Source organism: Anguilla rostrata, chromosome 9, assembly GCF_018555375.3.
Source record: "Anguilla rostrata isolate EN2019 chromosome 9, ASM1855537v3, whole genome shotgun sequence".
Classification (NCBI taxonomy): Eukaryota; Metazoa; Chordata; class Actinopteri; order Anguilliformes; family Anguillidae; genus Anguilla; species Anguilla rostrata.
Genome location: NC_057941.1, coordinates 18,869,445 through 18,894,306, shown reverse-complemented (window position 1 = coordinate 18,894,306; position 24,862 = coordinate 18,869,445). Strand labels below are relative to the sequence as shown.

Sequence of the window (24,862 nt, the reverse complement as noted above, 5' to 3'; positions counted from 1 at the left end):
ATGTCAGTGTTATTTGCCGTGGTATTGCTCTGGTCTGATGGGGTCAATTCTGGAATTTATAATACTGTATTATAGGTTACACAATCACATATGAAGCCTATAAAATAAAAATAACGAAAAACAAGGAATCCTGAGAGTATAGTACTTAGCATGCTATTCTCTAAGAACCGATTAATCTAATTTTAAACCACGGTATTGTGAATGAAGTGACGCCAATCATTACTACAAATACAACGTAAATATACTCGTTTGTTTACAGTGATTTCACATTAATCGCAAAGACTTGTGGGCCACGAGCTTCGCTGACGCGCGGAATTGTGGGCAGCCATTGGTCCTCCTAGCTCACAGACCGAGGTCCTCTGCTTGGGAAAAATGGCTGCTTCGGCGGCGGCGACGGGCTCCTCCCCCAGTTTGTTTCCAAGCTTCGCCGTAGTTTGTTCGTTCCTAGAACGTTATGGAGCTGCACTAAACTTACCAAAGCTTACATTTCCACAGTTGGAAGGATACTTAATGGAGACCGCGACAGGTAGCTAAGATTTAAGTAGTAGGGGCTGCGATGTTGGGGGGAGGGTCTTCACCACAGTCTGCATGAGTGTATTACTCGACGTGCGATGGGTTTTGTGTTATTGTGTGGGGAGTGTATGTTTAACTTTGTTTACGTGCATGTTGCCTCTTATGCATTAGTTTCAATGCAGTGGGTAGAGCAAGATAATTGTTTATACTCTGTTTGCACTTTTTTTGCATTCGAAAGACCGTTCATTTTTACTCGTTTGACGGTTGTAGGTTAAGATATTTTCCAGCCAGCCAAGATTGCCTTCACTGGCTGAATTACTCATCGATCGCGTGCAGAAAGGATGGCGAGTTTGGTAGTTAAATAACTAAAACTGAAGCGTCAGTCAGAGTTATGCTATTTTCCTGTATATAAAAAGTATACATATTAACGGTGCACTGCATTTTCGGTTTATTGTATGTATATCGATGTGTTTAATTGCACATAAACTACAATGACCAGCAGTAGCTATATTTACAGTTGGATTTTTTTGGCAGTGGGTCGCTGGAAAACAGTGCGCACGCGCACAGGGCACACTTCAGGGCTGATTTGAATGGCACTAGTTAGCTGCCAGGTGCCTATTGCGAGCGGTCTGTTGTTTCTTTCATTCATAATGCTTATTGGATTTTAATCCCAAAAGTAACCTTAGTGAAAGAAGTATCTTTACTTAGACAAATTTATTTTAATCACATTCTTTTGACTGGATCTGCATTGTTTACGTGATGAAACGTGCTAGTTGTCACTGTTCTTTTCATGTGCGTATTGCGTTTGATAGTCGGCTAACGTTAGTTTGCGCGTTCGTTTTCTCAGTGGTAACTCTCACAGCATGAGGGAAAAGAGCTTCTGTGTACTTCGCGTGGTATTCATTTCCTTTTTTCTTTTCAACAAACCGCGAAGTCTCTTGGTGGTCATAGACTATTCTCTGATATGTGGCAAATGGACAGTAGACATGTCAATACTCCAACTTTTGCCGACTTTTTTTATTTATTAGAAAAAACGCCCATCTACCAGCAATGAAGGCAAATTTAACAAACGTCAGTTCTAGATAAAGCTGCGTAAATCAGCTATGAGGTATGATTAAATTAAAGGCATCCCCGCCCGTAATTTATAATCAGACCACATTCTTTTCAAATGGTAAGATGAAAAAACACAGTGCCAAGTTACATTAAATGTAATTTAATAACGTGGCATGGAGTAGCCTACTGAAAAGTGCCAAACTCTCTGTAGTGTATACGTATTGGGTTTGCCGTGTCAAACCATAACTTAGCGGATGGCATACCTCAAATCCCAATTGTCAAAGTGTGGTACTTCTTGAATAATTGCACTGTATTAAACATTTTCTTGTAATTTCTTTATTTTGTACAGTACGGGGTGTGTCTGCATCTGTTACTGTTTTGGGATTTGCACAGATAATGCATTGAATACAGTTTTTCTTTTTTCCCTTAAATGAATAAGTGATATTCAGATGATGTTTGGAAATGTTAGCTGAAAAAGTGAACAATGAAACAAGGATAATTTGTTGCACAATAAAATGCTTTTTAATGAGCTTCTGGACTGTTGTATGTAATGCATTTCACGTGAGCAGATACAGATAGTATTACCTCTGCATACCCCTAAAATATTTGATTCTTCTGTTCTTTAGGCTGTCTTTTTATAGCTGTTATGGTCAGTAAAAGTGTTTGTTTTATTTGAATGTAGTCTTTACCAGGTTTATAGAGAATTTACATCATACAATTTTAAATGACTTGAGTTTGGTAGTGTTTACATTTTCCACAATGGGCCATTCCCTGTGAAATAAACTTGCCATTTGATTTTCTTGATGTATTTATATCAAAGCATCACCACTTGACCACACCCTTTTGGGAGTTTCACAGATGTTTGTCTGTGGCAGAAATAACAAGTGCAGAGTCTGAATCTTGACAGCCTTCCATTCAGTTGATCCCCTGGGTCCTGTTTCACGAAGTAGGATTACCGAGCTGGATAACTGCATTGAGTGAAAACCGGAACCTTCCCAAATCTGGAACATGGACAGAAGTAAAAAGAGCCGTTCTCAGTGCAGTTATCCAGCTAATTTAGTAATCCTGCTTTGTGAAATACCTCCCTGGTCAAAGTTAATCCTTTTGTTTTGCTTTCGAACAGTAAGTGTGTGTGCAGTGGACTCGTCACCATCATTGTGTTGTGTGTTCTAGCCTCTGTAGATGGCCCAACTAGGTGTAATATTTCAAGCTAGACTAGTCCAAAAATCTTGATGAAAACACTAGAGATAGGATTAACAAGATAAACAATAATAATTGTTTAATAACTATTTATATGATTGTTGTTACAAATGTGATATACATACTGGTTCCTTGATACATTCATATTGGTAATTTGAGAAAGTATGGGCTGAAAGGATGAGCTGAAGGGACTGGAGAGAGTGAGGCGGAAGCCCAGCCAGGTGGGAGTTGCAGTAGTCCAGTCGGGAGATGGCTAGAGCTTCAACCAGGAGTTGGGCAGCATCTCGAGTGAGGAAGGCTCTGATTCGGCGGATGTTGTAAAGTGCGAACCAGGATTGCATTATGCGGCACCAATGTGGGCCGTATAAGACAGTCGGCTGTCTAGAGTCACACCGATATTCCTGGTTGTCTGAGCCGGAGTCCCTGTATTGTTGTGGATGGGGAAGGAGAGGTCCTGCAGAGGGCAGGGTTTTCCAGGGAAGAGAGCTGCTCTGTCTTGTTGAGGTTTAGCTTGAGCTCGTGGGCAGACCATCCTCAGCTGGAGATGTCAGCTAGGTAAGAAGACGTATTTCTGTTCAAAAGAACAAAATTGGGCAGTTTGAACATATTTGAGGGAAGGTATGGAAAGTTTTAGCAGATATAAAGAATGATTCAGAGGATTAATAGAGAAAGAATACGGAAGGGTGGAATTGAATATTTAATTTATGGATTGCTATTACAGAGGGAGAACATTTGCTATTTCTCCATAATGTTTAAATTAGGTTATTAGATCCTTAGAATTTTTGTATATATGTTGTCATAATTGTGTTATTGTGTGTATGTCTGGTCTTTGTCTTTTTAATTGTTTTCGGATGTGTTATGTGTGTATATGGGGATGGGGGTAGGGGTAGGGTTGGGAGGTGAAGGAGTCCACTCCTAGTAGAGGCTTGCTCAATAGCTATAAAAGTGAGTGAATTATTTATTCTTGTGCAGAATTGTTTTTTTGTTTTCACAATGGCTCTGTACTGATCAGTATTTAATGTTTGTGAACCACATTGATGTATCAAATGTAAACCCTACAATAAAGATGAACTATACACAAATAGAAAGGCATCTTTGTTGATAATGTATGTATGTGACTCATGGTTATCTTCATTTCTGATTTAAGTTCCAAAGGTCCTGGTGGAGCTTCATGTGAAGTTGTTGAGGAAAATAGGCAAATTTGTGCCTGTAGACAAATGGGAGAAGTACCTCATAAAGGTGAGCAAATGATTTGGTTGATGTGCTTTTATAAGCTCCATGTGTGCATTCTCAGGTGGAATCAAGGCTTGTTCTGCATCATATTATAGTCTTATTATATATTTCAGTCCACCTAATTGGGAAGTAGGTAATTGCCTGCGGCCTGTCTGTCTGGGTAATTTACATCTTGATCTTAAACTGGCTGCTCGTGTTTCTATCCCACCAGGTTTGTCAGGAGTTCAACAGTACCTGGGCCTGGGAACTGGAGAAGAAGGGCTACCTGGAGATGCCAGCAGAATGCAAGACTGAAATCCTCAAAGTACGACCTGTAGCCTTTCATACACCACATTCACTCATGACATTTGCCCTCTGCTGACGTTCCTGTATGGAATGTACTTCATTTATTCTTCTCAATTACAGTATATGTACCGCTGATTTATTTATTTATTTATTTATTTTTCATTTATTATGTGGAGCTGGGGGGGGGGGGGGGCATGGATTCAGAAATAAACGCCTTACAGGTCGGCCAATGAAGACAAATGTCAGATTACTGAAACATTATTTCATAAATATGTCCTGTCTTTCTACTTTTCTAGTACTTGTGCGAGTGCCAGTTTGATGACAACCTCAAGTTCAAGGCCGTGATCAACGAGGAGGACCCTGACAAAATGCGATTGCAGCCCATTGGCCGAGACAAGGATGGGCTCATGTACTGGTTTCAGCTGGACCAGGACCATAACATCCGGGTCTATGTGGAGGAGCAGGATGACTTGGATGGGTCCTCATGGAAATGCATTGTCAGGTATGATGGTGTAGCCATTCAGCGACTCAGAAATCATGTTTATCAGCTTATAGGTTTTTAAAAATCCTGATTTGCAGATTTAAGATGTTTGCCCTGAATAGTTTTTTATTCAGGTAATGTATACAATGGATTCATTATGTTCCATCCAAGAACGTATGGGGTCTTTTTCTTTTTTTTTTACATTGGGCATGATATTTAGCTGATTGTGATGTTTTGATATTTATTCAGGATGTTTGTATAATTCTTCACTTGGTTTCTTACATTGTGTTTTATTATTGTTAGATTTAATGTAAAAAGTTGCACCTAACAGCATCAAAGACTTCTATGAATGACAGGGTGTGTAAATAGTGAAATAGATTATCTGGGATACAAAGTGCATTGTTCTGAACAAGTAAAATGTAATGACTGTCTGAAATATCTTGTATGTGTATCCGTAAAGGGGCTCTTATGAATTGCCTGTGACAACACTCCTGCTGCACAGTGATCCAAACACAACTGTGGCGTTGGCTGGAAACTTGCAATGTGAAAATAAGTAGTCTGCTTCACATGTATTGCTTGTGCTTCAACTCAGTCTCTCAATTTGAAAGAGAATGGTTCAGGCCCTCGCTGTATATTCAGATAAACACAGGAGAACATTGTTAAAAATACAAATAAAAATACAGTTGCATGGTAATTGGACTGTGACTGGATGAGTGACAAAGAGTGAACACATTTTAAATGTAGTGCTGTTGCATTTCAGGCAGACACTTCAGTATTTTCTTATCTCTTATCTCTTTCTGCAGAACACGAGATGACTTGGCAGGCACTTTGGTTCTACTGAAGACACAGATTGACCCAGCACTGTTGACCAAGATGGACCAGGAAGAGGGGTCTGCCAGCACTAGCCCAAGCCCCGAAGACGAGGAGAAGAAAGAGGAGCTTGAAGGTGGGGAGTTTATGTCATGTGCTGGATTTGGGTCACTTGTAGCTGTGCAATTTCTCTACTGAAACCTACCCAGTGAGTTGCTTAATATGTAGCAAAATGTTATGTGTTATATTTAAGTAGTGCAAGTGGTGAGAATACTTGTTGTAAATGTAAGGGTATCTGGTGAGCAGTGTTTCATGTATGTGCAATGGGTTATGCTTAATTGTAATTTAGTGTAGTTATTTTATGTGTTCCAAATCAATCAGGGAGTGAAAAACCTGAGGACATTAAACAAGAGGCTGAATGTGACGACCTCGCCAAGAATGCATCCTGCTCCGTTTCCCCAGAGCGTGAAAATGAACAAAATGACTTGAAGCATGAGACCACAGGCAGTGAAACTACAACCAATAAAAGCAAAGAGAATGGGGTGAGAATAGAGTCCCTAATCAGCAAGAAGAACATGGAGGAAAAACCAGTGATCGATCACGGGGTCAAGACCACCGCTGTTATCAAAGAGGAACCGAAAGCACAGTTAAATATTAGCAGTACCAATGATCCTGCCCCGATACCTGCTGTGGTAAAAACCGAGGATTCTGAGAAAACAGAACCTCCCCAGCAAGTGAAGAGTAAGATGGTGGAGGACGTCCAGAGGGCAATTAAGAGTGACCAGCAGGCAAAAATCCCTCTGAAGAAGAGAGAGATGAAACTAAGTGACGACTTTGATAGCAGCAACGGGAGCAACATCATCGTACGGAATCTATCCCTTACTCCCACCAAAGAGCTGCTGAAGGAGAAAGTGGGGAAGAGGGATGAGGTAGTGTCACTGAAGGAGACAAAAGGTAGCCCTTTAAATATGGAGGTCCAAGCAACCACAGAAACCATTGACCACAGTGGGAGTAAAGAGGAGGTACTAGACAAGGGAAGGTTGAGCAGTCCACCTGACAGTGGGAAACAGAAATATGAAATGGAGAAAGCTGAAGAGAACACAGTGGCAGGGGGTAGTATACCATCTTCAGTAATGAATAAAGAGGAGGTTGGGAAAGAGGTGGAGAAAGACCAGAAAAACACAGAGGATCATAAAAATTCATCAAAGGACAAGAAAGAGAACTTGATGAGGAAGAAGAAAAGAAAAGAGGTGGAGGATGATGAAGAGAAGAAAAAATCAGTTGAGGATAAGAAAGAGGGCAAACAGGAGGACAACAAAGAGAAGGCAGCTGACCCTGTTGAACTTACACTCCCTGATCAAATGGTGAAGACCACAGCCACTGAGGAGAAGGGACCCAGTGCTGTTAAGGATGCTTCTGGGGCAGCTTTTGGTGGGACAGACACAAAATCATCGTCTAAAGAGGCAGAGAAACTGTCAGCACCTGAGGCATCTCTCTCCAAAGGAGAATGCCAAAGCAAGCCGGAGGAGGTACAATCAGGAAGCTCAGCCCAGACCAAAGAGGAAGTCAATGAGGCTCTGAGGACAAAGGGAGGTACTTCCCCAGAGCAGGAAGAGAACGGAGAGAAATCGCAAAAAGATCCAGAAACACCTGCTGAATGTTCTCTGATGGAATGTAATCAGTCCACTAACAAGGATGATGCAGCTAATTCAGCTGCTGTTGTGCAAGACACTCAACATCACAAGATGGAGGCTAGTGATGACACTACAGAGGATGGAGATTGCGAAACCACAGGGGAAAAATCCACAGCAACAAAAAAGAAAAAGGAAAGGGGGAAAGGAGGAAGTAGTTCCATAAACATAGCAGCTAAACCAGATGCAGAGATGGGGGATGAGAGAGCGAGTGACATGGGGAAGGAGGATGAAAGACCTCAGGTGATTAAGAAAACTGAAAAAGAAACAGCAAGCAATGATGTGTTGGAGAATGAAGACAAGCAGGAAGATGGAGATGCTGACATGTTGGGTGAAAACAAGGATGCAGCAGCTGTGAAGGAAGGCCTGGAGACTGGCAAGGTGATGACAAAGGCCCGGACAAAGCTCAGAGTCCCAGGCAATCCAAGGAAGGCTTCTATCATTAGGGAGGGTGTCCAGCAAAAGCTCCAGGCCTCTGATCCTCCAAAGAAGGTTGAGAACCAAAAGGAGAACAGCATCTCAGACAGCATCTCAGACACTGCTGAAGGGAGGTCTCTGAGGAGGTCCCCCAGGATTTCCCGGCCGAGTGCCAAGATGGCTGAAATCCAGGACATGAAACAGGAGAGGATGCAAATGACATCCATAGCTGAAGACGAGGAGGAAGAAAGCAGTGACAAAGAGGAAGTCAAGCCTGTGCAAAAGAAACGGCAAGAGACCACTGCTGACCCGGACAGCCAGCCCAAGTCAACAAAGGTGTGTTTCCTTAATTTCCACCCATTTGTTTTCATTAATGAGAACAGTGTTTACATTAAAGAAACTGAGTGCTTTAGAGGAATGTGATATTTATATTATAACACCCCATAGCGGTTTTTGTCACACAGATTATTGTATGTCTTCACATGACCTGAAGGGTGTGTTTTTGTTTTTCTGTCACCCCTCCCAGGGAAGACGGCGGCGAAGGGCAAGGTGGTCAAACGTCTCTAAGCGTAAAACAAAGGGCTCTAGTGAGGAGGATGAGGACGAGGATGAGAATTATGAAGAGGAAGAGTTTGAGGATGATAATAGTGATGAAGATTACAAGGTGGAGATTGACAGGAAGAGGAAGAGGAACAGAAACAGGAAAGGGAATGATTCAGACACCTCCTCATCTTCAGATGGGATTCCCAATGAGGACCCCTGCAAACACTGTGGCCTACCTAACCACCCTGAACTGGTGAGTCACAAGGTGTCAGTATCACAGCATGGTGTTGTTGATTGACCGTTTTTGGTCAGTCAACTTGCCGATTGGTTAATTGCTGCAATGCATAAACCTATAGCACTGCAGAGGAAATACGCAGAAGAGTAAAGGCTAAGGAACATGTACGGCCTTGCTCAATGATCCCTCCCCACAGATTCTGCTGTGTGACTCCTGTGACAGTGGCTACCACACCGCCTGCCTCCGGCCACCTCTCATGATCATCCCAGACGGGGAATGGTATTGCCCACCCTGCCAGCATGTGAGTATCAGTCGGAGAACGAGGCGTGAGTGTTAACACAAATAAGGGGAATTTTGGCCTACTGTGGATCTTTTAAGAATGTAAACTCTGACACACTCTTTCCAGGATGTGATGGGCCTTGGCTCTTTCCTTAGGTGGCTTCTCAGTGTATTGTCTGAACTGTTCATAGTCCATTTTTCTTTTTATAACACTGTTCCGTCTGCTCCTTTGCTTGAACCGTTATATAGTCAGCCTGTCATGTTATAACCCCATCACCACAACCCTGCAGAAACTGCTGTGTGAGAAGCTGGAGGAGGAGCTGAAGAAACTAGATGCGGCCCTGAAGAAAAAGGAACGGGCGGAGCGAAGGTCAGGAGCTGCCTGTAGCATCACATGCTTCTTACATTTTCATAGTTACTATGATTTTTTAAAATATATACATTTTTCTTTTTGCTATCGTAGTGGAATGAATGATGAACTCTGGAAAACCTTTGATGGATGAAGGCCTTCTTAAAACTTCTTAAAAATGCCTTTCCTCTCCTTTGTTTCTCGTTGCATTTATTTCTTCTGAACTTGAGAAAGCATGAATGTACACCATTGAATCTTGTGCATCAGATAAGTTTGGTTCATTTTGGAGACTGCTGTCATTTGGAGTGGCTTAACTCTACTCTGTGCCTACAGGAAAGAACGCTTGGTGTATGTGGGGATTAGTGTGGAAAACATCATCCCTCCCCCTGTGAGTACAATCAAGTTCAAGTGTTTTGGCCATGAAGTTATTGGACTACACCACACACAGGACAATTGATTTACTGGCTGGCATTATGACCACCTCATGATCCAAAATACTGTCACAAATTAGCAGTTCTTATTTATTCTGTTTTCTCTCTAGTTTTCTATTTTATTTATACTTTTTAAAACCAACTGTTTTCTTTCAAACTTTATAATTTCACCTCTAACATTTCACATCTTTTTCTCTTAGGAATTGAAACTGGAGGAGGAGAAGGTAGTGACTGAGGAGGAGGACGAGGAGCAGGAAGAAGACGAAGAAGAGGAGCACAAAAGCTGGAATTTAGGAAGGAGGTCAAGGAGGAGAAGAAAAAATATCAGCTACAGGTTTGTGTTGCCACACGTCATGAAAGTAGGTCATTAGTAGACAATCTTATGCAGATTGATTTTCAGCTCAAACTGAAAATCAAGGTGTAGCAATACCCTAGAGGGCAAAGTTTAAGTCCCAAAGTGAAGGAGTTCTTAAGTTCAAAAAGTGGTGACTTGGTTGACAAGTTGTAATGATAATCTGTTTGTGTTTTTGTGCCACTAGGTTTGATGAGTTTGACGAAGCCATCGAAGAGGCCATTGAAGAGGACATCAAAGAGGCAGAAGGAGGCGGTATGTAGCAGTGCCATCGTATGGCAGCCTCAGGGAAATGCCAGTTCAACAAAGAAGACCAGAAAAGGGAATGTTCATGGAACCTCCAAGGGGCTGATCCCTGATTCTTTTTTATGAATATGGTGTCAATTCTTTAATGCTCCGATACTGGATAAGAAACGGTGGTCTTTGTTGCATGGAAGTGCCAATTTCAAAGTGAATTTGGATCAACAATCATAGGCTACATTCAGTGTAGGATTAACACAAGGATATCAGTGTTGTACAGACAGGGTGTGAGCCCTCCAAGTGGTGGTCAGGCTTGGGGGAGGGCTAAGTATTGCAGAGCAGCACTGATGTTGACATTGTGCAAACGTGTTATGTATTCTATTATTCTATTGGTACAGTAGGTGAAAATGTGCATGTTTGGGTCTAGCCTTGTGATGCGAGCATGCCTTCCTTACAGGTGCTGGTAGAGGGAAGGACATGGCCAACATCACGGGACACCGGGGGAAGGACATCTCGACCATCCTGCAGGAAGAGGGCAAGGAGAACGGTCGGCTGGCCCGAAGCAAGCCTGCCGCGCGCAGGCGGAAACGGCGGCGGCTGAATGACCTGGACAGTGACAGCGCTCAGGACGAGGAGGAGAGCGAGGAAGAGTTTCGCCTCAGCGACAGGTACCCAGTCACAATCAGCCATTGGTTTGTCTGTGTCCCTTCTTTTCTTCAGTTTTCTTCTCTTCTTCGGAGTTTCACTTGTTTTCTCTCTTCATGTCTCTTGTATGTCTGACTGTTTTTCCTGGTCCATGTGTCTCATTCTGTTATGTGTGCAGTTCGGAAGAGGAGGACTTTGTGGTGTCGGAGAACGAGGCGGAGAGTGACGCGCTGTTGAACTCGTTCGACGACAGCGATTTCGGCAGCACGGGTAGAGGTCCTTGCATAAAAGTGTCCCGGTCCAGGAAACGAGCAAAGAAGACCAGGCGGGCACCACGCCGACGAAGAGACTACTCGGAGGATGAATTGGAAGAGGAAACTGCGGAGGAAGAGGATGAGGAAGAGGAAGAAATAGGTATGAGGAAATGCTAGTAAGCATATATGTTAACACAGACAGGAGCACACAAGCACGGGTCTGTGCGTGCACGTGGGTGTGCGTGACTCCACATTGCATAGCATACACTGTAATAAACTTTCCAGTAAGCACTGTATTTGTGTGATTGTGTAATTGGGTTCTGCAGTGACAGAGGGCTCCAGTGATTTCAGTGATAACGACCTGGACATGAGGAGACGCAGGTCGTCCCGGAGCCTGAAGAAGCAGGTCAACTACTGTGAGACCTCTGACACAGAAGGCTCCCAAGCAGCCACCAACCGGGAGAAGCAGAAGCCAATACGCCGCCGCCTGTCCAGCTCGGACAGCGAAGGTCAGCCTCCTCGACTGCTCCTCGCTGCTGTTCCATCTTACATGTTTATTCACAGTGTTTGTGCCCATTTCATGTCAACAAGATGATGTAGTGGCTGTAAAAAGTACAGTTTTAAGGTTTCCGGACGGTTTAAGGTTTTGAGCTACAATTCAATGCACCTGCTAATTGTTAAATCACAACCCTGGCTCCTGTTTCATTTGTTGGACATTTCATGTATAATATTATATATTGACATGTAAGCAGCAATATTCCTTACTGGGTTTGCGGCCTCTCATCCTCACTCCTCTTCTTGGTGCTTCAGGGAGTTTCCACTCTGACCAAGAGGAAGACGAGAAGATGACAAAGAGGGTGGTGAGGAGGGCCACCATCCCCATGAGGGACTACAGGCAACGACGCAGACCGGTGACACTAAAGCGACGAAGAGCTTCGGAGGAAGACGACGACGACGACTCTGAGGAGTCCGAGGAAGAGGAGCGGCCCGTCCGCAAGAGGCTGAACCGTATCGATTCGGATGAGGAAGAGGAGGAAGGGGAGAAGACCCTTGCGGGCAGGGAGGATGAGAGCGTGAAGAAGACCCACAGAATGGCCAGCGATGACGAGGAGAGCCCATTGGATTATAACCTGGTGGAGCTACCCTCCGCCAATGGACAGAGCCCCATGAAGGGCCTGGATGGCTTCATCACAAGCAGGCCTGGAGCTCTCCAGGGAGGGCCAAAGATTAGCGGGGCACCCACCGCTGCCCTGGCCCCCAATGGCCTGGTCGTGCAGGAGATGGCTCCTCAGGACGAGGACGAAGACGACCTCTTGGGGGTGACTGACCTCGTGGACTATGTCTGCAACAGCGAACAGTTGTAAAATCAGTTTTTCCTGGTTTATTTTTGTTCTGTTCTTTTAACCATTGGCCAACACCACCACTTCCTCACGCCAGTTTAAAACAGTGTTTTGGACGAAGGCTGGCTTTGACTAAGGCCAGTGTCAAATTTTCAAATGCACAGTGTCTGTGCCATCTTGTGCTTCTCACAAAACACAAACACACACACGCCCGGGTGAAGGACTGCCAGTGTCCTCCTTTGAACTCACTGGGGTCTCTTTCTCTTTACAGTATCAATGGTCTTCAGAAAGGAAAATACATTCTTGGCCTTGTTTTTACAAAAATTGATATTGTATTGTAGACACTATGCTGTATATTCTCTACTTGTTTTCTTTGTATTTTTTCAGTTCCTGTTGTAAGATTTTTATATTTTGTACGAATATCTTGCCTGTCCATAACTAATCATTTTTGGGGTCGGGGTAGTAAATGCATTCCATTCTCAACTTGGACATTAAGGGATCTCCGGTAGAAAAATCTTTATTTTTTCTTATATAAAGTGTTGTGTTTTTTGTAATCCATTTTTCCACCAATGAGTAGGAAATGATGTTATTGTCATTGGTATATTTGTCCAGTCAGGTCAAATTTTTACAGATCCTTGATACTGAACACTTTTTTTTCTTCCTTTCCTTCATGACTAACTGCTGGGAAACAAATTCATGTCTCTTAGCATACATTTTAAAGAAAAAACTGTTCTTTTAGTCAGATTCCTGAGCTAGCTTTCTACTTTTATAATATTTTAACTACTCTTATTTCATTTATCATATAGATATACATTCAAAATTAAACCTTTGCTTGACTGACATTGTTGTCAGGGTTGATATTTCTTCCATCTTTTATATTGATCAAGTTGTTGGTATTTGTTGTTTTTGAAATCCAAGCCAAATCAGAGCTCGGTGATAAATAAGCTACTACCTGAAAACCAGTAATCAATGGTCATGAAAATGTGATAAATGTGGTATTTGAATAATGGCAGTTATACAGTTCATTTATTAACCAACATTTTTACAACTTCTTAAAAAGGTACTTTTTTTTTTTTAGAATTTCTCTTGCTTTAAAAATATTTTTAATACTTTTTAAAAATCCCTTTGCTGTAAACTCCATTGACCAGTTTTAGAATGAGTCTCTGGAGTCTGAAATAAACAGGTCTTTACCAATGAAGATAGCTTATTTGTACTGCAGTCAAAAAAATGACATTATCCAGCCATTGGCATCTTGTCTGGATTGAGCAGTTGTCCATTGTCTGCCAAACCCTTTTTTACGCCAGTAAACCGTCACACAGTGGCTGTGTCTTGCATGTTTGTGTCTTTGTTTTGGTAAGTAACAGTATAGATTAGACAACTGATGTATAAAGTCTGCATTAAACCAGGGTGCATAACCTGTTTTTATTTTTTTGCACACACTGTAATCCAAAACACGTCCCCTCACTGAATCTGCCATGCTACAAATGGTCAGTCAAAGTGGTTGTGGTGGTTTAAACAATTGTCTGTACAAGGTAGTCAGAAATGCACACCCAAGTTTAATGAGGTGCTGACAAAGTGCATATGTACTTTGTACATAGCCACATACTCTAACCCAACCCTATTGCGTAAATTTAGGGAACCACAATGATTAGGATAATTACGAAAAACATTTTTGTACAGCTACCTTAACCCCTCAAATACTCTTTGGGAATTTTTGCATTCTTATGTTTGTTCTCCCATCTAAAGCTGAATTTTGCCAGTCTCATTGCTACATTGCAACTTCTGTTCTCACAAACTCCATGGTTGTGTTGGCAAATCCAGTCCATGCCAGAGCTTTAATTGTTGTCACAATTTGTACCTGAACGCAATATATTTGAAACATCCATCAGTGACAATTTTTTACAAATGTCATAAAAATGCTTTGAAAGATTCCTTGGAAGAGTGGAGTGCAGCTTCTGTCCTTTGAAAACATTGGTTCTAAGATAATATAACAAAACCCACATACATATCAAAGGGAAAGCCCCATTTTATGCCTTCTACATGAAATAAAATGTAAAATATAAATGGGTGACCAGAATTCCTTTAGGTTAAAGAAACAGGTTCATCAAAATATCATCTGTTGCAAGTTAACAATTTGAAAATCAAAGACAGAAGTTGTCTTTGCCTGTACTTAACCTAATACCGAGGAACTATTTCAGATTCCTGTTTGACACTTTTTCGTTCAGACTAGAATGCTGCCATGTATCCCACAGAATCGTGTGCAGCAAGAGGAGGAAACCCCAGGTTCAGAAAATAAGTCCTCCCCAGTATTTTATTCCAATCACCTGGGTTTTCTAATGAGTACAATTCTTCAACCAGGAGATAACTAATTTGTAGAATCAGCTGGCTGAGTTCATGGGCTGAAGAAAAACCTTGCAGGACTTTTTCTTTCTGACTCCTGGACTTTCCATGGTTTCAAGACTGGTGAGTCACCTTGAAGTTCTGTAGTCCTAGGAGATAAAAGAACTGGTCTATATTCGGATATTTGTTCGTTGAAGCATCTTCTCTGTCGGTTGCACTCGCCTGGAGTAGCCCGGTGTTTTGGGATGGGGTGGATTTCCATTAAGGAACCATCTCCAGTCCGGTAGATGGCGTTTGAAACAGAGAAGTACTAACTAACAAGCCATCCAATCAGGACTGTTTGCAAGACATTTCGTATTAAGGAGGATGGTCAGCTCTTATCTTAAATCAACGCTCGGTCTAAACTCCATGTCCAGCTTTCGTGATGCTGACAAGAATAGATTCTCATGAAATATTTGAAATGATATAGCTTGCAAGCTTTCACGTTTGTCTCATAGCTGAAAGAAGATATTCTTGGTTAGTTAAAACGGATTACTTTTCTTGACAATTTACACATAAGCTATTCCATTCATTCTCACCTGGATTAAACGGAAAAAGTTAAAATGGTGTTGCTGAAAAACGTCTCTCCACCGAGCGAAGGCGTTAGATACGAACAGTCTGAAACTACTGTGGTCTTGGACGGCAAAGGTCTTGGACCTGGGACCTTGTACGTAGCGGAAACGTGAGTATTAAATGTGTATCTTGGTTAAACATTTCTCTTTTATAGATGCCCGCCGTGACCTGCCGTCTATTTTCTCTGATTATTAAAATGTCACTGAGGTGCAATCCAACCGTCGATCGCAACAAATAAACATGCAAACGCATCTGTTAGCAAGTGTTTAGTCAGGCGACAATATATGCCATTTTGAACCATTTCTACTGTGTTTCAGTAAAATACTATTGACTGCCTGGAGTTTCTGGTCCTGAAATCTGAAATGCCATTCAGCGCAAAATCTATGTAGGCCTACATATCGTACGTAAAGTTTATGTACTGCATTCTTCGTTCAAGTTTTTAGATTCCTTTGCTTGAGATTTTAAAGTTTGGTATAGCTTAACAGGTACCAATCTAGCCTTTGGTAGATATCGCGTCTGCATCTTAACGTGTAATACGTTTTGAAACTTTTTGTTTTTATTTATCTAGAATTCATATTATCTATCATAACTTTTTCTGTGTAGCCGCTTGTCGTGGTTCGATGAGTCTGGAAAGGGCTTCTTTGTGGAATACCCGACAATCAGCCTCCATGCCATCTCACGAGACATGAAGGCATACCCACAGGAGCACCTGTACGTGATGGTCAACACCAAACTGAACGGTGAGGACATGCGTTATCCAGAACCATAGCACGACTATAAAACGTAATATTTGTTAGAAAATGGAATGGATTAATTCATAATGTCCACTTCTGGCTGGAAAAGATATCTGGCGTGGGAGGGAGTGCTTCTTAGCCGAGGAGTCGCTCAGCATTTCAGACTTTTAATCATTCAGAGCTCGTCAGTAAGCTCCACCTCACTGTTACCAGAGAATGAATTCCTGGCTCTCACTGGTTTTCCCAGCATGAAGAGAGCCAAAGAGACCATTGTTTGTGTTGAAGTGTCCACTGCCTGTCCCAGGCTGGCTCCAAACTGCTCAATGCACTTTTGCAGGGTGTAAGAGAGGCACATTGTCACCCTTGAGACTGTCTGCCAATACTCCTCCCTCAGATAAAGACATCTAAAGCAGGCAAGTAAAAATGCCAGCCCCTGTGTGAATTGTGCACACAGTGAGTCCTTTTTTCTTAAATAAAGAACTCAGTGTGAATAAACCATGGGCAGTTATGGGAATATATTGCAGCCTCAAGTTATATAGTTTATTATAATTTATATATTGTTTAATATTTTAAGCCTCCGGTTTATAGTAATTATATTTAATGGCACTATACATAACATAATTACTGAAGACAAAATTAAATGTTGGGGCATGTCAGGAAGCACTAATGCTGTGGTAACCATCCCTGTTCCTGGAGATCTACCATCCTGTAGGTTTTCATTTCAACCCAAATTGGGCACACGTGATTCTACTAATTATCAACTCAATGAATGTTGTTTAACAATGGGTCTTTGTTAGGGTTGGAGTGAAGATATTTGACAATATTCTGCATTGTATAGGTTTCTGAAAACTCACTTTATACACAACAAAACATCAGGAGTATCAAAGCAATGTTGAAGAAAGTTGAAAATTGTCTCTAAATCTTGAATTCCTCATAATAGCCACCTTTTGCCTTAATAACAGCCTCACAAACATGATGCATTTGGTTAAGAACTTTCATAAGAAAATCCCTGGACACGTCTTCCCAGCTCTTCTGTAGCAGTTCCCAGAGATGAAGGGCACTTGTGGATTGCTTTTGTCCAGTTCGTCTCATACAGGTTCTGTGAGATTGAGGTCTGGAGACTGGGCAGGCCAGGTCATTAGTTTGAGTTGTCTTTCACTTTTATTCTTTGTCAGATAGGCTAGTTCTTGCACAACTGTGTGTGCTTTGGGTCATTATCTTTCTTAAAAATGAAAGAATTCAAAACTAGCCGTAATGCTGATGGAATGGCATGCATTTGAAGTGTGCTGTGATGGGTCTGCTGGTGGAGATTGCCATGGACTGGCAATTGCCATAGTAAAGATCACTGACTGTCGCTAGCAAAGCAAACCCAGACCATGACACTGCCTCCTCCATGCTTGACAGTGGGAACCACACACAGAAATCATGCGCTTACCCTCTCTGCATCTTACAAATACTTGGCAGTTTGTCCCAAATATTTCAAAGTTTGACTCATCAGTCCATAAGACTGACTTTCACTCCTCAAATGTCTACTTTCCGTTTGTTTTTATCCCAAGTCTCTTCCTCTTATTCTGCACTTTAAACAATGGTTTCTTTGCAGCAATTCTTCCCGTTAGGCCAGCTTTGTGTAATATCCTCTGAATAGTTTATGTTGAAATGTCTGTGCTAAGCTAAGCTTGTATTTCAGGGGCAGTTAATTGCTGGTTTTTGTAGACTTTGTGACTTTGGCCTGACTGACCTTGTCTTGTCCTCATGGGTGCCTTTTTCTTAAAATCATTTGATGGTCTTAGCCACAACAGTTCCAGACACTTACAGTTGCTTAAGTTCTTGTGACTTCTCTTAAAGATTTATCTTCATTTCTTCAACTAATTACCATTTTGTTCAACTCAGCATATTTAGCCATTTTCAATGCTCTTACATTCAGGAATGCCTGTTGTAACTATATTTATAGTAATATGGACCCTCACCTGATAACACCTGATAATTGGTGACAAGAGGTTAATTGGGTAACATTCTAGTTAATTCAGAGTACATCTAACAAAGATTTTTATATTTAGACCAGTGATCTAACACAGTGTTTCACACATTTCAGACTTTTAAATGAGTCTGGTTTAAGTCTGATATTCCTTGGCTTTGGGCGATTTCCATTTTCATAAAAAAAATGTTTTTATTTATTTTGTAAGTACACAAATCATATAATGAAATATTCAGTGTTTATAGACAGGTCTATACAGATTACAGCATATATAATCACAAATAAACAGGTTTCAAGCAGGTGTACTCAGACTTTTGACTGGTACTGTAAATGCTCAGCCTTTATTTCAGGTTCAGGAAACTGATTGAATAGCTGTGCCATCCTGTACTCTGGACTACTGTTCCTGTATCTCACTGCCTCTCTCTCTTCCCCTCTTCATGTAGATGAAGCATTGTTTTGTCAAGTCTTTTTCATTAAGTTTGTTTTGCTGTAGTTTGTATTGACTTGTGTGAGCTCGACACACTAGCAAGACTCACACCACCTGACTGAAGAAAACAACCATTGTGTCGATATGGCAAACTTGGTAGCAGTGAGGACTTCGTACATCTCAGACACATTGAATGAGCTTCAGTAGCAATATTTAAATTCAGATTTTCAGTCTGCCTGTTTTTCAGACCGTGAATGACTGAAATGGACTGTGAAAATCAGTCAAGCTCTGTGTGTGGTGATCTGGGAAAAAAAAGTATTAATTAGCACAAGGATGAATTCAATGCAACTTTCATTGCCATTGGCTTAAGGTAAATTGAAATATGGGAAGTGTCACTTGTTTGGCTTCATTTTATATTCCCGTGTCTGCCTTTTTAAACTTTTTAAAAATTAATTGGCCGTATGACATGGTATTTTGTGAAATGTGCTGAAGCAAACAAGCTGTTTTCCAGAGGACAGTGAAATGCAGGAGAAAGTTGAGCAAACCCCTGAGAAAGAAGATGCAGGCAGCAGTGACGATGACGACGATGAAGATGATGACGATGACTCCTCAGGCCCCGTCACAGAGATCCGCTTTGTGCCCAGTGATAAAACTGCCTGTGAGTGCTGAGATCGCATGTGCTCTTCATTCAGTGTTTATTCAGTAGTGTTAGCTTGCTGCAGTGACTTTGGAAATCTTGCCTGTGAGGGGTCTCACAGTGTCTAATCAATCCAACTTCATAATTATCTAACATACTATTTAACATGCTTTTTTCTTGAAATGCTGTGATTGGTTATGCTGCTCACTATAACTTTACTCTGTGCCGTTTCTGTGTATTGGAGCTTACACTTTGTTTTGTGTGCTTCTTCAGTGGAGCCTATGTTTTCTGCCATGTGTGACTGCCAGGCCTTGCACCCAGACCCTGAAGACTCAGACTCAGACTTTGAGGGAGACGAGTATGACGTGGAGGAGGCTGGTTAGTGTTCAGCGAGTTCCGTCTTGTCCCTTGGGAAGCTGAACTGATGTATTGCACTACCACCCACCAGTGGCTTTAGTTGTACAGCTAAAGCCCGGCAAGGGTTGGGGACTGCAGTGGTGTGTTTTTGGTTCGTCAGGTCTGACAGGAAGCTAAACCCCACAGACTTCCTCTCCCCTACGTCCTTTGCAGAGCAAGGCCAGGAGGACCTTCCCACTTTCTGCACTTATGAAGAGGGCCTCTCCCATCTCACCCTGGAGGGCCAAGCCACACTGGAGCGGCTGGAGGGCATGCTAGCCGAATCGGTAGCCAATCAGTCCCGCATGGCCGGAGTCAGCACTGAGGACAGCTGTGCAGGACGTGATGGTAAAGATAATCATTTTATTCTGGGCACTTCAAGTGGTCACAAACTCTGAATCAGTAATTACCTGTCTGTCTCAGCATTGAACTTTTAAGCGAAACTGGTCATTAACCAATTACCAACTTCTGAACTCTGCTTCAACAACTTTTCTTCTTTTTCAAAAGGTTTTTCTACATGTCACAGCTAATAAGTAAACTATGGTATGTTTTTAGTAGTGCATTTTGTTGGTTAGTCTGTAGAGTGTGGATTGTGGTGCCAGCTTTATGCCACAGAGACTACTGGTTTCCTGTTGTGGGACTGGTAATGTATGCACTCTGTCTCATTTGCATTTCCTTGTGGGAGCGACAAGCTTAGAACTCATTCTGCCAGTTCCTCCTTTCATCCATCAGCAGTGCCCCCTGAGGCCCAGGCTGAACCTCACAGGAAGCTGGCGATGACCATGATGGGAACCAACTCGGATCTCTAAAGCAAAACTGATGGACCGATAAATTGCCTCTCGCTTTTGGGTGTTACAGGGGTGTCAGAATTTCAGTGCATGTCTGCGGTCAATTTCTGGTGCATGTAGGCTTTTGGCTCTAAGAACTGATCCTGGATCAGTATCCACCTGCCAGAACTTGAATGCCTGCGGCATTCTGGGACACTCTTGAACCTTTGCATCACCATCTCTCCTTCTGCAGTGCATTAAATGTAACGAAAGCCTAATAAAATGTCTATACAATTAGTCTTTTGTTGTGACAACCCCCTCCCCCCTTTTCTACTGCAATCAGATGGGATAGCGGCGGGCTCTGGCACTGCTGCTGAGGTTGGCCAGTTTGAGGACGCAGATGTGGATCACTGGTAAGAGCTTTGTTTCCCCCAGCTTTTGTTCACCCCTGGGCCTGGTCAGCCTCGGACTTTGAGCGTGCAGGTTTCTGTCCCACCCAGGCAGCTACCATCTAGATTCAACTGATCACTATTTTGACTGGACTGAAATTTCGCCACCCATTTAATGAATTTCTCACAGAGTGCTAAACATTTTATCACATGGGTGTGATGACAACGCAGCTGTTTGAATTTTTATGTGTTCATTTGCTCTTGTTTCAGTTATCTACTTATCTGGTTCAGGCCACATTGACACTGGGGTCATACTCACAGAATCGAGCCAGGCTAGCATTCCTTGCTTGTCAATATGGTGATACAGTACACCTACAAATTCTTGGATGAAATAAGGTTATGAGTAGTTCTGTACAATGATCATTTAGACATTAATATTTAGTCTATAAACGGTCCACAAAATGTGTCTTTGTGAGATTGCTGACGTTGTGTGCTTGAAACAACCAAAACCTAACCAGCGTGGGAAGTAAACTTTATGCCCTGATGAAATTGTGAAAAGGAGCAGACACAAGCATGTTTATTTGTTTTGTTTCTGGCTGTGATGTTGCAGATTGCAGAGAGTTTTCCTATTTCCAGTCTACTGAAGCACTTGATGAGGGGAAGCTGAAGAATGACTTTTTTGACCGTAATCCCTGTCAAGGCACTGAATCAGTTTAGTTTATTTGTAGCTCGTATCTGACATTCACCAGCTAATTCTTTGTCCTTGGGCTCAAAGTTCCATTGTACTTTACATGTGTGTTACCTTTGCGTGTCCCTTACATGTGTAGAGAATAATTCCATCAGTCCTTGTATAAAATCTGTTGTATAATAAAACATTTGTATCCACAAGATTGTTTGAAATAATGAGTTACTCAAATCCACCTGTGATGGTAACTGGGATTCAGCTGGATGCCATGTTCCTATCCATCATAATGTCTTATTTTCTCATAGGCCTTCGTGCTTTTGCAGATCCTGTTCTACTGCCCTGCCCTTTCCTAAAGGTATATATTTATGACTACAATGCTGTTTTTGTAGTCAAGCTGATGTCATTTGTACTAAGGAGGACAACTGTACTCTGAAGGAAGGGTGTTGGTCCAAATTTTTTCCATTTTTTATGGCTCAATTTAACAGATTAAATCTCCACGACAATCTTTTAGAAGTGGCGTCAGCAATTTTGAGAGAAGATGGGACTTTTCCCCCTTTACAAGTAACTAATTACAGATTATGTAAAAAGGGTCAATTTGCTCCAAAAACATACCGCTTGATAATCAGTCCAAACTGTTTCTCATAAAAACTCAAAATCTAAAACGTGACACTAATGGAAATAACTGTAGAGTCACAAAAATGAATTGGAACCAAGATTATGAACTGCAGAGTAAGAAGGCATGTGAGCATTTCATTATTGCTTTGTCTGTGTTGATCTGTGTGCAATTGGGAATGAAATGCCATGCACCATGTTGAGCAGAGAATAAAATGGATATTTGAAGTTGCTGCCTACAGTAAAAATTAAATGGCATAAATGCATCTGAGCACATTCCTGTAAAGTATACAAAATATTTTGTAAATATTTAAACTCTTTTTCAAAGTGACTGTTTGGCATAAGGTACTTTTCTCCATATCTTTCAAAAAATAAAATAAATACATTCCTCTGACATATGACTTGGTCAGGTAGTCATTTCCTTCTATTGGAACAGGCCACATTAGTTAACTGGACACTAGTTTCAGTGTTATTGTATGTAAGTTATTGGTCCAGCACAATTTACCTCCTACTACAGAAGATGAGAACGCTCCCCCCTGTTAAAACTTGTCACTGACAGGCCTTTGAAACTTTGTTCTGTGGGACTGAACATAATAAAGATACATCTGGGCTGCCAGACATGTAAACATAGTGCTCATGTAAGTATTGCCCTTCAGTCCTTCAACGGTGTTTCAAGTGTTTCACAGCTACTACACAGCATTATTATTCTCAGATGACATAACATTCTACCAACATTTTATCAACATATAAGGGCACGCAGTGTCGTTGATGCGAAGCAACGTGAGGGTTAATAGCTCCCCCTTCTCGAGAATCTTCAGCCGGCTAACAGTGAGTGAGGGAGTTACAAGTCAAGTCCATGAGGCGCCTAAGAACTTAACACATTGTTGGCAAAGGGTCAAAATAGAACAGCATTGACTCGTGAATGCACCAGCTCCAAAGCACTGCTTGAGTGCTGGAAGTAATACAGCTTTCATGCCATCTTATCCTTGATGCCAGCAATGTCTGCACCCCTCTCATATGTACTTTTCCCAGACAACAGTGGGATGATTTTGTCAAAGAGCAGCACGGAGAAGGCAACACCTGAGGACAGAGGATAAATATGACAACATGCAATACACATCTCACATTTTGGCATAACAGGACTGCTGTGACATGACTATCAGTGAAATCAGATATTCACCTAATCGTGTACATACACTGCTAACACTCAAAAAAGAAAATCCTGTAAAAACTATTTACATATTATAGTATTAAATATTCACTGTTTGTTCTTCTCAATCCCTCATTTCCAGGCTAATTTAGGCACAAGGTCTAATAATGCCGAACAGATTCCAGTACACTTAGCGCAATGAGATTGTGTCTGAAACCAGGCACAGAATTCTCCTGGATTCTTAATGTACCATACCCAAAACGGGTCCCACGCCGTACACAAGGGAATACTCCAGAAATGTGTTCCCGCTACAGGGGAACTGGATGGAGAACGCCAGAACTGGATTGAACACGGCTCCAGTAAAACTGCCTCCTACAGGACAAGAAGCACAACACGCGCGTCTTCAGAAAAATACCTTCCCAACGGATACAACTAAAACTATCTCTGGCTAATTATTTTTTACACACATTGATGTACAACCAGAAGATATCCAAAGTGCATCTGTTATGAATAAGACGGCGCATACAGATTTTTGTCATGTTTATGCCAAACTGTTTTTGCTAAGTATTACAGTAATAATTTACAAACCTGCATAAACTAAGAATGTGACCACAGCGGCAATGAAAAGAGCTCTGTATTTTTCGTCCAGTCGGTTCAAGTGAGTGACAGCTGTTTGCACTGCGAACGCGCAAGCCAATTCCACAGCAACTGCTTTCAGTAGGACAGTGTGAATTGGACTTGTGCATTTAAATCCCAGTGATTTGTGCTTGAGGTGCAAGTCGGAGAGCTCCAGAGCCCAGACTTCTAATATCACCAAACGTGCAAGCACTGCCGCAATAAATTGGCAAGCGATCCGTGCCAAAGCTCTCTTGCCGGTGAGGTTTCCACGGTAAATGTGCTCGAGGGCACCGGATGGATTGCAAAGAGCTCCACGAAATGTTAGCGCGTGGACCACCGTAGTTGTGTACGTTAGAGTCAATCCTATCTGTGGCTCAATTTGGCCCACTTCGCCGAGGAGTTTGAGTTCATGTGTGCAGGCACATAGCTGAAATGTTGAAATTATTTCAAGCAGATAGACGGCATAATCTTTCCGGGCGAAGAATTTCAAAGTTGTCCTCCTTGCTGCCTCGCTTAAAAGCACAATGATCAGCAACAATAATACAGAAATGGCTAGATATTCCATCCCAGCGCAGTGGTTAAAACTCTTCTGTTCGAGCTCGTCTCTCTATTTTAGGCGCTTTCCTTTACAGCTCTGCGTCCACAAACCCCCTTTCATACGTGCTAAAGTCCAAGCTTTCAGTGGCGATACTGATCAGAGGTCAGGGATCTTTCCTGGTGCTAGAAGACTCTTGGCTAGCTCTGCACGAGTTGTTCCACGCACAACTCGTGAGGAGAGAAAAAAAGTGCATGCCATAAGTTAAACTAAGACGAAGCAGGGGAGGGACCACTAAACAAACTCTAAGGATGCAGCTTATGTATTTCTGAGTTTTCCATACATAGGCCTAATTGATATAAGCTACGATTAAACCAAGTTTCAATTTTGCTCCCAGCACAGAAATCGCAAAGAGAAAATACAGTAACAGTTGAATTTAACTCAACATAAAGGAAAAGTAAGTTGATTGAGACTCAAATTGCTGCCTAATTATTGTCCTCTAACTATTAATAATGGGTGCTTGGGACCGTAAGCCAGGGTCTTATTTTCACTCAGTAGGCCTAGTTTGTGATTAGATCAGGGTACGTTTTAAACCTCATTATTTAAATTAAAAATTAAACAAGATTTAGCGAGA

At 41.9% G+C, this 24,862-nt stretch overlaps 3 protein-coding genes across 4 annotated transcripts; 2 read left to right on the top strand and 1 right to left on the bottom strand.

Moving 5' to 3' along the window:
* The first annotated feature begins 321 nt into the window (after positions 1 to 321).
* Positions 322 to 13,766, top strand: rsf1b.1 (remodeling and spacing factor 1b, tandem duplicate 1). Its single transcript, XM_064350864.1, has 16 exons — positions 322 to 526; positions 3,914 to 4,005; positions 4,211 to 4,303; positions 4,581 to 4,786; positions 5,569 to 5,711; positions 5,957 to 8,019; positions 8,210 to 8,479; positions 8,658 to 8,762; positions 9,031 to 9,110; positions 9,423 to 9,477; positions 9,721 to 9,854; positions 10,060 to 10,127; positions 10,570 to 10,780; positions 10,936 to 11,171; positions 11,338 to 11,520; positions 11,822 to 13,766. The coding sequence occupies exons 1-16, from the start codon at positions 373 to 375 to the stop codon at positions 12,373 to 12,375; spliced, it is 4,647 nt and encodes a 1,548-aa protein (XP_064206934.1). The 5' UTR covers positions 322 to 372; the 3' UTR covers positions 12,376 to 13,766.
* A 1,037-nt stretch (positions 13,767 to 14,803) lies between these two features.
* On the top strand, positions 14,804 to 21,516 carry LOC135263175 (methylosome subunit pICln-like). 2 transcript variants are annotated; one of them, XM_064350868.1, is made up of 7 exons: positions 14,809 to 15,412; positions 15,907 to 16,043; positions 18,951 to 19,097; positions 19,350 to 19,454; positions 19,647 to 19,820; positions 20,583 to 20,652; positions 21,239 to 21,516. In XM_064350868.1, coding segments are annotated over exons 1-7 (753 nt in total). In that variant the 5' UTR covers positions 14,809 to 15,293; the 3' UTR covers positions 21,240 to 21,516. The 2 variants fall into 2 exon arrangements, with proteins under 2 accessions (XP_064206937.1, XP_064206938.1); XM_064350867.1 differs by lacking the exon at positions 21,239 to 21,516 and having other exon boundaries at positions 14,804 to 15,412; positions 20,583 to 20,656.
* On the bottom strand, positions 20,780 to 24,485 carry LOC135263174 (aquaporin-11-like). The gene is made up of 3 exons (XM_064350866.1): positions 23,664 to 24,485; positions 23,331 to 23,447; positions 20,780 to 23,005 (listed from the first exon to the last, which is right to left on the bottom strand). The coding sequence occupies exons 1-3, from the start codon at positions 24,256 to 24,258 to the stop codon at positions 22,896 to 22,898; spliced, it is 822 nt and encodes a 273-aa protein (XP_064206936.1). The 5' UTR covers positions 24,259 to 24,485; the 3' UTR covers positions 20,780 to 22,895.
* Between the last annotated feature and the right edge of the window lie 377 nt (positions 24,486 to 24,862).

Excerpts from the sequence above, each read along its gene's own strand:
- LOC135263175 (XM_064350867.1), top strand. The coding sequence starts at position 15,294 with ATGGTGTTGCTGAAAAACGTCTCTCCACCGAGCGAAGGCGTTAGATAC. Across the intron at positions 19,098-19,349 it reads GCCCAGTGATAAAACTGCCT|TGGAGCCTATGTTTTCTGCC; the intron begins GTGAGTGCTGAG and ends GTGCTTCTTCAG. Across the intron at positions 19,821-20,582 it reads CAGCTGTGCAGGACGTGATG|ATGGGATAGCGGCGGGCTCT; the intron begins GTAAAGATAATC and ends TACTGCAATCAG.
- rsf1b.1 (XM_064350864.1), top strand. The coding sequence starts at position 373 with ATGGCTGCTTCGGCGGCGGCGACGGGCTCCTCCCCCAGTTTGTTTCCA. Across the intron at positions 5,712-5,956 it reads GAAGAAAGAGGAGCTTGAAG|GGAGTGAAAAACCTGAGGAC; the intron begins GTGGGGAGTTTA and ends CAAATCAATCAG. Across the intron at positions 9,855-10,059 it reads AGAAAAAATATCAGCTACAG|GTTTGATGAGTTTGACGAAG; the intron begins GTTTGTGTTGCC and ends TTGTGCCACTAG.
- LOC135263174 (XM_064350866.1), bottom strand. The coding sequence starts at position 24,258 with ATGGAATATCTAGCCATTTCTGTATTATTGTTGCTGATCATTGTGCTT. Across the intron at positions 23,448-23,663 it reads CACATTCTTAGTTTATGCAG|GAGGCAGTTTTACTGGAGCC; the intron begins GTTTGTAAATTA and ends CTTGTCCTGTAG. Across the intron at positions 23,006-23,330 it reads CGGCGTGGGACCCGTTTTGG|GTGTTGCCTTCTCCGTGCTG; the intron begins GTATGGTACATT and ends CTCTGTCCTCAG.